General features: G+C 35.7%; 1 protein-coding gene across 3 annotated transcripts in view; it reads left to right on the top strand.

Moving 5' to 3' along the window:
• Positions 1-12,582, top strand: part of LOC121413653 (palmitoyltransferase ZDHHC18-like) — a 57,488-nt gene that overhangs the window by 23,172 nt on the left and 21,734 nt on the right. For all 3 annotated transcript variants that reach the window (XM_041606567.1, XM_041606565.1, XM_041606566.1), the window contains exon 5: positions 990-1,127. In XM_041606567.1, coding sequence (XP_041462501.1) covers positions 990-1,127 — 138 coding nt within the window. The remainder of the gene's footprint in view (positions 1-989; positions 1,128-12,582) is intronic.

The following is a 12,582-nucleotide window of genomic DNA, read 5'->3' on the forward strand; positions in this document are numbered from 1 at the left end:
CCGTCAAAATCTTACGAAGTAGCGTCGATGTTGCAACGTGTTTGTGAGTTTGTAGAATCTACCGCTACGTGAACAAAGTCAATTGATTTCCGGGTTTCGGAGCATACGAGGCGCCAGCCAATCACGTTCTTGATACCATTTTCAGTTTATCATAAACCGAAAATGGTAACACGATCGTGATTGGCTGGCGCATTCGACGCTCCGAAACCCGGAAATCAATTGACTTTGTTCACGTAGCGATAGATTCTAGAAATTCACGAACACGATATAATATCGACGCTACTTCGTAAGATTTTGACGGAAAAGCAAGAATAAAAATTTGCTTACCAGTGCGGTATCGGTGGGAAAACAGATCCTCTGAGAATACCTTTCATAATTCATATGAAATAAAGGAAAGTGGAATTCTAGGTCGATTTTGGTACGAGGTGACACAGTATTGCAGACTTTTTTTGACGGAATACTGCGTGGGGCTGAGGCTTGCAATGCGCATGCTTACTATATTTTCATTCATAAATTGGCTTGCGTCGCAGTGGCTGGATGACGTCACCTATGGGGTTTTTCCACCAGTCATATTTCGAGCGACATGATTTTCGGGTACCCGGGTACCCGCCCGAAAATTACCACGGGTACCCGAAAAGAAAAAAACCCGAAAGTCCCAGGCCTAATTAACACTATATGTCATATGTGAAAACAAGTGTTTGATGTCATCATTATTGACATTTATGAAAGACTTTGCTGGACGTGCTACTAGCAGGACTATCATTTTTCTATGATTTGAAAGTAAACACACGTGTAGTATCTGAGCCTTACTTGTATTGATATATTGTGAATCAAAGTTTAAAAAATGAATATGAGATTGTATATTTTTTCCCAAATTTTGTTGATACATGTAGATTATTAATTGCCAGTTCGATATTACTTTTCCATTTTATTGATTTGATCTCCACCTTTTCTCCCACTTCCCCTATTTCTTTTTTTTGTCTCTGCAGAAAATTTTGACCACCATTGTCCATGGGTGGGAAACTGTGTTGGCAAGAGGAATTATCGATATTTCTATCTCTTCTTAGTCTCAACGTGTATATTATCTATGTTTGTCTTTGCCTGCAATATTACAACACTTGTACTAGGTGAGTGATCATTGAGAATGACTAAATTATTATCTGAAATGTGTTTGTGATGGTACTTGTGTGGGAAATTTCCATCTGCTTGCTTTGAAAAGGGGCAATGTTCTCCATTTTATTGATCTTCAACTTCATTATCTTTTGTCCTCATTTTTTTTAGTCTTTTCTCCCACCCTTCACTCGCTTGCTCTTCCCTTTCTTGCTCATCCACTTTTTTAATTTCTTCTTCATTCTTCTCCTCCTCATCTTTGTTGTCGACTTGTTATTTCTTTCCGCCTTCTGCTTCTATATCTTCTTTTTCTTGTCATCGTCGCTTTCTTCTTCTTTGTAGTCGGCCTTCTTTGTTGTTGTGTTCTCCATCACCTCCTCTTCCTCATCCTCCATTCTTTTTCTTCTACTTCTTCTACTCAATCCGAATCTACTTCCTCCCTTTTCCTTCTCCTCCTTTTCCTCCTCCTTCTTTTCACCTCCTCCTCCTAATATCCTCCTCCCCTTCTGCTTCTTCTCATTCTGCCTCTTCTTCTTATTCCTCTTTCCATCTCCTCATCCAATTTAGTAATATTCTATATTTTGTCTTTGCGTCCTATTTTCCCAATATAGGACCGCAATCACTTGACTTTTTGGCATGGGGAATTTTTATTTCTCCTGATGATAATGTCCAATTACTACAATCTCATCTGCATTGTAAGAACCATTACGTGTGAAATCGCCTGGGTGATTAATTAGTCCATTTCCTGTCCGCCGACCGCTAGCTGTTTTATAATTGTGTGTCCTGTGGTATTTCTTGTTTTTATTTATCCTACAATTCTCAGTGTCTCAAATGATTTGAAAAATGTCATTGGCCATTGAATTCAGAGGCCCATATAAACACACAAAGCTTAGCGATGATCGTAGAACATTTCTCTACAATTGATTGCATTGACTACAATGTACAATCAATCGTGAAAATCAAGAGTATGATTAATCGCTGACCTTTGTGTTACGGTATCCAGGTCTGAGGTTTCCCGTAGGATCTGGCTTAATTGGTGTGTACACTCCTATTCAGGGAATGAGCATGGGTTTTGGATGTATTTTCTGTATAAAAATTTCTTCTGTTTAAAAATTTGAAGGTTAATGCATTGCTTGGTTTCTCTTGTACACTGTAGATATGTACATGTATGCTCAAATCCATACTCGACCAGTGCCCTGCAGTGCGTAACGTAATTTTTTTTAAATCAGCCATCAATAGCATATTCCATGGCACCCTCCTTCTGTTAAATGTTGCATTTATTTAATACCATTCATGATTTGGACACCATTAGTTTTCAGGATTACCCAATTGCAAACATGATCTTTGTCATAAAATAAATGTGTTGCCATTTGAAAGAACATATAGTATCAGGGCTTTTAGTCGAGATTACTCGTACAGTATCTTTGTATTTTTTTATGAATTGTCAGTCTTCTCATGAATATAAACCTGCTATCATTATTATATCCTTCAATTTACAGAACACATGTTGAGTACACAAGTATTGTTTCCCCATCTTATGCAATTACCATGACAATAACATGTCCAGTGCATTATTAGACAGCACATTCATTACATGCCTGCCTGCAGTAATAAGGAGTCGCAAAACGTCCTGACGTCAGACATGACGTATGGGAAGACCATAATACTTGATTAGAGTTGTAACATTACACCAAACTTTGTAAAAATGAGATGTTTTTGTCTATTTTCAGTCATGCTGAAATAAACAATCATAATGGCTACAAGCATGCATGAAGAAATTTGTCCTGTTCTGTCAGCAGTTTCTATTTTTCAATTCCGTCTGCAAATAGTATAATTCATTTCTGTCTTTGAATTTTTTTTATTTATCGATAGAAAGAAGAATGAAAAAAGTGAGCACCTCTGGAGAGTTGATAATAACATCAGAGATACTTATCCTATAGAATTTCAATTTTCAAAATCACTGTAATGACCTATGGCTATATATAGTCTACAGGCACAGACTTAGATTGATGCATTATCAACAAGTGAGTCTTGGAAAGCGCATAGTACAAATTCTAACGAGTTACATATAAAGTCAAACTATTCCTTTATGAAGCCTTAGAAAGGAAAACAAAATCTGACCACTTTTTTCGACAAAACTGAGTGCTTGTTACTTCCATTTGGAGCTCCATTAGTTTTTTTGATCTATTTTTTATTGCTTTATACTTATTATACTCCTCCTATAGATAGTCATAGTCAGCAGTTTTTATTGGTGATTTGTTGTACATGTATTAAAAAGTTACTGACATCATTGCTTCTGATTGGCTAAGATCGAACTTGTCAATGAAAATAACTGGTAAAGTGCCTCATGAAACATCCCCCTGACCTATACTACATGTATTTGCCTGTTTTTGCTCTTCGCTGCGAAAGCTTGAGCTGATTGCGTTATCTCATCAATAATAAGGTTTTCATTGAATATTTCATTTTCCAAGAATGGAATATCAGCTGTTGATAGCCCCAAGTGCTTTAATTCACTGAACTTTAACTCAGAGTTAATGCCGTATAGGAGCTTTCACACCCATGCAGAGGCCAAAAATACCTTGTATTTTTCCAGCATGACAGCAAATCAATTGTAACATCCCCCAAGAAATACTTGCAAATACAGTGCGTGTCAATAAAAACCTGACAGTTTTGAAAAGTGTCAAAATTTGGTTTGAAATTATGATGTCTATTTAGATGCCTTTAAGTCTTATCTTTCAAATGATATTAGAAAAACAAGTACAGTTCATGCTTGAGCGAACACTAAACGTTTTTGTCAGGGGTTCAAAACGGCTTGCTCCAAAACGGCTGAAAATGATAATATATTGATCATCAGACTTCTACCTAATAAGCAGCCTCTTCTTTTAATAACATTTTCATTTTTTTTGTCATGACTTTTGAATTATGCTGTCAAAACTCGTTTACAGAGCTACACGAAAGCTACATGTATTGACTTACTTGAGCCAGGGAAGGAATAAATTTTTATTCTTAGGGGCTGTTTTTTCCATATTGGGGCGATGGCTGAAATTTGGGGGTATTTCTTTAATTTCAAGGGGTACTTTTTTCCCAACGAGTAATTATGCTCTGAGAGCATATCTCATTCTGATGTATGTAGAATATTGATTATCTAAATTTTCTTTAAAGGGCAGATATTGCGGCAACTTTAGAAAAGATGGTCACCCCAAAGCATTCCATTTTGAAACTTTTAGGGTGATTTTGGGTGTCATGAGGGCAAAATCGCCCGTCGCACTCATGACGGCGAAATCGATTCGATGTCACTCATGCGAAATCACCTGTCTCCCTCATATTTTCCCTGCACTGACCAAATTATTGTGTGATTTATCTTTTAGTATTGATTATTGTATTGAGGGTGAGTGGAAATACTCTCATTTATTTCTTTCAATAATATATACATGTAAAAACATACAAATATCATACATTATTTTGAACATAAATATACAAATATAATCATGAAACATTAAGATGAGATTTAAAGAAAAATAATGAAAGAAAAAGGTATCCCAAAAAGCCTCAAAGGCTTGAAAAAAGGGAAACCAAGAATGAAACATAAGTTTAAGAATGATTATAGAAAATGATTTACAAATAGAACAGAGTACCGGAATAAACATTAACATAGAAAAATTAGAATTTTGTCATCCCAAGCTAAGAGATTTAAGTTGCCAATGGGGAGAGCTTGTAATTTTTTTTTACATCATTGTATTTGTGCAACAAAGATTTAATATGGTGCCTTTGAAAGGCATGAATCCCTTTGTCAAGGGGACATTGATTCCTTGAACAAGTTAAATTGTGTGCATGACAGGGCAATATTAGCAGGAAAGGATTCATGTTTTTCAAAGGCACCATAACCTTTGTAGCACAAATGGAATGGTTTTAATAAATTACAAGCTCTCCTATTAACAAAGCAAATCCCCTGTACAGGGTTAACAATTTTATAAAGGAATGTTCAGTAGTAAAAGATATCATATTAAAAATAATGATATTTTAAGTATTAAAAATCAAGTTTTGTTAATGAATTTTGACAGAACAATTCTGCTGATTAGCAAGAAGTCCTCAGTAGGAGTCATTACAGTGTTATTTCTTGACATTACGTATACAACAAAAACAAAACAGATCAAAACAAAAATCAAATTGAACAACAACAAAAAAGCAAATCAATTAATACCAAAAATTGTAAAATTAAAATGAGAATATGAGGGAGAAAATCCTTCATTGGAATGCATCAGGAATGTCTAGTATTTATTGCACATCATACTAGTTCGGGTAGTTGTTCGAAGTGTTCATATACTCTCAAGGTCCTTTATATTTCGTATGGTTTTTTTGATCGTCTTTCCTTGCGTAGCCGGTACAAGTGCAATTATTCTACCGTCGAAAGACCACGCATCCTTGACTTTCTTATGACTTTTCGCAGCCCTCAGAAGTTCTTGATTGGTCTGAGTAAGTGCTTCATCAATGGCCATACCAGTTCCTTTCAGCCTTCGTCGAGCTCTGATCACTGCGTTGCGTGCCCGATACGTGCAGAATTTGACGATGATAGCGCGAGGCTTCTTATTCTTAGCGCCCTCTGTAGTTTCCTTCCCGTTAACGCTGGTGTTCCTTGGAGCCAAACGATGAGATCGGTCGAGGTCTGCTTTTGAAAGTGGCACACCGAGTTGCTCGCTCGCAATCCTACATACAACGTCATCTGTATTTTCGGACTCACTCTCTCTCACTCCAAAAAACTTCAAACAATTGCGACGAGAATATTGTTCAGCTTCATTCATCGCTATTTTCATGTTGTTAATCGACGTTGATTGGTTGTCGAGAATGCCATTCAAACGACTAATCTCCTCCTCTCGAACTTTTAATGAGGCTTCAAGCTCCAGCAACTTTCCTTCACTTTGCTCAATCCGTTCTATTGTATCTGAATTAGTTTTCTCAAGATGGTCAAGGCGTGAAATAAGGGCAGATAAATGTTTATCGATCGCCCTTTCGACAGCTTTCTCAATAGAATGACAAAAGTCCTCACTTTTAAGATAATCCTCAACGGTCTGAAGGGCTGCAGCTTCTGCAGCGGCTTTTGCCTTGGACGCCATTTTGTGATATATAGTTTGCGATGCGAATGAAATGAGCAATGAAGATTAAGGAATATAAGATATGATAACAAAGTATCAATAGATATTTTCAGAGCACAAGTGTCTGATACATTCCAGGAAGATGGGATTTCGAATTCAAAACATTGTACAATCGTTAATGTTTACACATGTATTTCAGGAAATCAGTCAAATAGAAATGTAGACATATTCCGAAAGTGTGATTGCAGGAATGATTTCATGACATCCACCAGTGATCATTTAGCAGAGAATGATCCAATGAAGGAAGTACAGTAAGCGTTCTAAACAACAAGCGCTATACTCAACAAGCATGTAGGCCCAATACTGCGCACATACCATACTCTCGATCAGCCCGGACTCTCAGCTGGTGCAAGCTCATGAAGTATATTCCAAAGACACACAATTTCCAATTTTCCACAGAAATGTAGCAACGAAAATAGTCGATTATCATAGTTCATATAGTAAAGAAGATGATTTTCCAATAATCACGATGAACAATTCGATAAAAAGGGAGGAAGTTGAGAAGATCTCACATGAGCGTACTCATACCGCACCGCACACAGTATAGGTATGTGATATTCATAGGCCTTTTGATGGCATTTATAGATGAATATACATGTATGCACCTGTATCATTTGCTATGAAAATAGTGATAATGATATAACATTTATATAGCGCTCAGTACATTGTTTCGAAGCCCTGCGTACTATTAACTGACTTGTAGCATGGCCACCCAGATCTGGCGTTCAAGCAACTCAAGGAATTCCTTCCTATCAGGATCTACTACAAAAATAATCTCGATGCAAAATGTAGATTCACAATTTGCCAAATGATGCCATGGGAATTGAACTGTGGACCTTGTGGTTGAGACTTCTTCACTCAGCAAAAGCACCTCTTCAGGAACACACCTCATAGCCAAAAGAACTTTACCTGATCCATTAGGCAGGTTTGCAGAAAGAGATATTGAGGTGTGAACATGTCCTTGGTGTATTCTGTGATCTTGTAGGAGTGAAAGCGCCTTTTGAGACTCCAATACTACTTCGAAAGATGATATCTGTTTTTACAGGTTTCTCGAAGCTTGCCTTTGGTCATATCTGTCGGTTTTTGCAGGTGTAACTGCTTGCCTTTTGAATAGATATCTCTGATTAAACACGCACACTCTCTCTCTTTCTCTCTCTATTCAGTCTCTTGTTGATCTTATGCAGTTGTTTGTGTTATTTCAATATTCTGATATTTCGTTTCAATATTTTATAGTTATTTTTTATTTCGTTTTATTTTTAATACGTTTTTTTCTGGTTCAAATTTGTCTCTTGAATATTGATTTTTTTTCTGCACTGATCAATGAATTTGAAGCCAACCCTAGCATCTCTGTTTTAAAGCTCGTTCTTTGAACATGTACTTTATGACTTTGTTATTTGATCTAGATTGTGATGATGATCCCTTGAAAGCTATACTAGTTTGTAGAAAACATGTACTTGTTTTCCTTTATCAAGGTCATTTAGAATGTGATAGCTCAAGAAAGTAGTCGCCTGTTCAATTTTTTTTTAATTTTCCGGGAGCTCAGATAACACTCATCAGCTTACTAGTCCTATTGCTTTTATACACTTGTTTATAATGCAGTATTTTTTACAGGGTATTCCAATAATCAGGCTTTGTTTGTGTATTAAATACAAAATTCAGATATTGCAGTTTTTGTCTCGCCTGCATAACAGAGCGAGACTATAGGCGGTGACAGCGACTATGTTATTCATAGATCTTTTCAATAATTCTATCCAAGGTGGAAGGTATGACATTTTAAAGTTTGGCTTATTTTTCTTAAAACAGCTATATGCACAACTCATTGATATGCAAATAGGAGAGTCAATAATGTCACTACTTCTTTTTTTTTATTGTTTGAATTATAAAATATTTCAATTTTTACAGTTTTTACAATAATGACCAAACTGACTGAACCAAAAATTTTAAAACAATGGTAGTTCAACATATTCATGGAGGCAGAAATCTTTATTTCATATGATATTGAGGAGAGAATTTAGATATTTCATATTCCATATAATGAAATATAAATAGAAATAGTGAGTGACTAACGTCATCAGTCCCTTCATTTGCATACCGACCATGATGTGCATAACTGTTTTGTGAAATCAAGCGAAACTTTAAAATGTCATAACTTTAACCTTGGCTAGAATGATTGAAAAGATCTAAGAATAATTTCGATGAAATTTTCAGCATTATGCTATTTGGATTTTTCTCTTTTTACCCAATTTAACTTTTTTGTTGGGGTTGGATGACTTGTCCTTTATCAGATGTAATTTTCTATAATAAGCTTAAAAATCACTTCTGTGAAATAATTACAGGAGCACCTCTCTAACTTTAACCTATAAAAAACCTAAACCTGAAACATAATTTCAGCTGTCCGATTTTGAATAGATTTTAACATTAAAAATTCTTGCAGAAACTTCAACCTCAACCAAATGATAATGTAGACATTAAATCAATAGCTCCCACCATGACAGAATTCACCTCTCAGAAAAAAAAAATTAAAGTCTGTCATGATGAGTAGATGACATGTAAAGATTACCCCATCTCGATGTCAGTTGAAAAATGAACATCTTGTTAAAAATTCAAAATATTTCATTAGAGTTTTATTCTTAACTGCAGTGCATAAAAGGGAAAACCAAGCAGTTCCTTTCATTTGTTTCTTGTTTTGTTTTTTTTTGTTTTTTTGCCTCTGGGATGTAATGTACCTTGGATAGAGTGATTGAAAAGAACTATGGATAACATGTTTATATCAAAAGAAGATCTTTCTTCTTCAAGGCATATAAGTCAGTTCCCCATCATCCCAAGTTTACCAATCTTGTGGCTTGGTTATCCCTCTTTGGATGTATTCAGACCGACTCGATCACCTAAGTAAACATTACCGTCACTCCCCGAGTCCCCAAATGCTATTTCTTCCGCTTTTGAGAAAGTAATTTTTGGCAAAGTATCTGCTCAAAGGGGGAGGCATTAAATTCATGCCGTGCTATATGCAAAAGTACATGTACATGTATGTACGATATACTTTATTCTATATTGCTGCACATCCATGTCTTGTTTTGCACCATTGATTTGAATTTTTGAATATCTCTGAAGTTTCTTAATCAAAAGGAAGCGCTTAATATGAGCGAAATTACACAATATTTATTTCCAAAATAACTCACAGAGATTTCTGCGCTTTTTTGCGAGCATGGGAAAGGAAACGTCCCTCTTCTAGCTTGCATCATCCCTTTCACATTTTGAGCTCGTTTTTCTTCGTAATCAAGTTATATATGATCTGAGAAATGTCAAATTTAGAACAAGTTTCAGGGATTTTTTTTATATTCGCGGGAAGGAATATAGCGCCTATTTCCTTCCTGTATTTTCCCGTCTTCTACTCTGTTTGCAACTTGAGTTAAAGAAATTTAATATGGATACACTTTTTACAATCAAATCTGATTTGACCAAGGTAGGCTCAATCATTTCTGTTCTCTATTTTTATAAAACTTTTAACTTTTTAAGCTTCTACGCTTTGCGCGGTAAGAGGAATTACATGTATTTCAACTTCTTCAGTCTTTTCCCATTTTTGGGGCACTCATAATTTCTTTCGAAAACAATTTTGTTTTAATCATAGCAAGTCAATAATAGAGTTGATAAGGGTACTAGAGACACAAGAGATGCCTTCTTTTGATTTGAATTTGATGAGATATCAAAATCTTCGTGCTCTAGCTGTAAAGGGAAGAGGGGGGAAACTCCCCCTTCCTGCACCCTCCCCCCTTGGGAGTGCGCTTCGCGCGCCCTGTTAGTGTTGGCACCTTTCGTGTGCACTTACCGCCCCCTCCAAAATTAAATCCTGGCTACGCGGTTGTGCTCAACTACTCGTTTGGTTGCGAAAGATGGTTTCACACTGCGAGAATGCCTGCAACCATGGAAAAAGCCCTGATAGTATTAAAGGGGAAGTTCAACCTGACAAAAAGTTTATTGTAAAAATAGCAGAAAAAATAATGAAAAATATTGATTTGATTTGTGACGTCATATGCTAGCAGCATTCCTACATAGTGAATGGTTAAAAATCAATGAAATGTCATTTTCTCAGAAAACTGAAAATGGTTTTCACTGTACCTTTTGTATATCAATAGACAAATCATTTCACACCCGATCATGAATAGAAAACAAAATTAAGTCATCAGGAACCATACAAAATTTGAAATTCATGCATTTTATATTACATAACAAATGAGGCAGCTGCTCGTTTATGACGTCACAAATCCAAAACTTTGAACTCTAATAACTTTCTTAGTCTTAAACGGATTTTCCTCAAACCTTCACCAATATTTTTTACTACTTTTTCTGCTATTTTTACAACAAAGTTTTTTCAGGGTGAACTTCCCCTTTAAGGTAGATTTGACAATGTTGTTACCTTAAGATGATAAACCCATGAAATAGCCTGCTGATTGTATCATCATTGCAAATAATCTTGATTTTTAATCATGCTGATATGCTGCACAGAGAAAGAATTATCATGGTGGCTGTTGGTGATTTCACTTTCCAAATTACTTTATAAAAGAGAACACAAAAAATTCCCATTTATGCAGCATGTAATGCTTATCCATTCTTGCAAATTTGTGGAAAAAAAAACTTTTCCTTGTGCTCCATCAGAAAAAGCAGGATGATTCCAAAACTCGGTCTGATGAAGATGGGCTATTGCTATTGCACATATCCTTCAAATGAAGAATTAATTTCAGGTAATGTCTAGATCTACAAACATATCTAGATTTACTGAGTGGGTGGATAGAAATAATGTTTTAAAGGTCAGAAAACATCCAATCCAGACCGTATGATTAGTTTTTTGTGTTATTAATCCATCGATTGGGATTCAGGAAGATGTTTGAGAAAGATTAAGAATTTCCTGAAAAAACGTCCAGATGAGAATGATATAAACTCGGAGAAGGAAAGAAATAATGGAAACGCCTAAAATGGGTAACAAACTTTTGTTTCGGTTTAATAGAACAGTGGTGTAAAGAGCTGATTCTTGGAGACATATGGAAACAAAGAAAATTTTATTACAAACAAGAAAAAGGGGGAAATGGGAAAGTTATTCCAATCTACCTATAATCAGACCATTCAAAACCAATTAAAGAGATGATCTGTGAATAGAATGCTGAGAGCCGTGATAGATATATCTGCTCACAATGGAATTCCAAATCATTATTCCATGCATTAGGCTTCCTGTTGAAGATTGAATCCAACGTCTAGGCTTGGTCCCCATGAGACCATCCATGCCCTGATTCCCAGATGCTGCTCATCATTCATTTCAGATTTTGTTCCCTGCCAGATACCATAATATTATCATTCCGCTTTCACGCCTCGGTAATATCATCGCCCTGTATCTCTTGGGAGCTGCTGCATTATCACCTTAACATCCTCAGGCAGGCTTGCGCCATGGTGTGATAGGATGCATCCGCATCGTATCACACTAGAGTTAAATATCCAGCATAATTGTGTAGCAGTGGGACTATTATGTGTCGGCTTAGCACCAGACCCTCTGAAAGGTTGAAGAGAATCAATGTGTGGGTGTTGTACACATGGAATGATATCGGGTTGACCATTTTCCCTCAGGTTACAGTTATATCAGAAGAATCATGATCTGCATTCATGTTCATTTCTTCATTTGAATAGTTAGAGGGGAAAATTTGAAGAACATCTAAAAGATCAGTCATTTGCAGCAGACTTTTTTCCATATTTGATTTTCCTGTAAGTTCACAATTAATAGTTTTGACTCATCCCACAACTTCACTTTCCCCTGTACAAGGCTAATAAATTGTAATTGTTCTTGAATGTTTGCATTCGAGATGCAATCTCTATATTATATTTTAACATTTTTCACAGATTATGAATGAAAAAAAGGATTCCCCTTTTACCAGTACAAAAGCTTAAGGATGAATTAAGTCCTTTTGTAATTGTACATCTATTATATAAAGAGAGTTGATATAGATATCACATTCATGGAATATCTTTATAATTCAAAATGACTCTTCATGTAATAGCTTGAGTGAGATCTCTTTAAGTTTGTTGATTTGAGAGCAGGTTAAAGTGTGTTATTCATTATGACAGTTTACCAACAATTATTAATCTCAAACCTGTCCTTAAAAAAAAACAAGTCTAGAATCTAAATCTTTGCACTCTCATAATAACAATAAACTTGGAAATGTTACTGAGCCATCCTTTTTAGCGCAGCTCTGCATATCTTTGTGACAAATCTTGATGAATTATTCTTGATAATGATATCAAAATTTCAAATCTCTCTTACTCCTTTATGCACACTGAA

Source organism: Lytechinus variegatus, chromosome 4, assembly GCF_018143015.1.
Source record: "Lytechinus variegatus isolate NC3 chromosome 4, Lvar_3.0, whole genome shotgun sequence".
NCBI lineage: Eukaryota > Metazoa > Echinodermata > Echinoidea > Temnopleuroida > Toxopneustidae > Lytechinus > Lytechinus variegatus.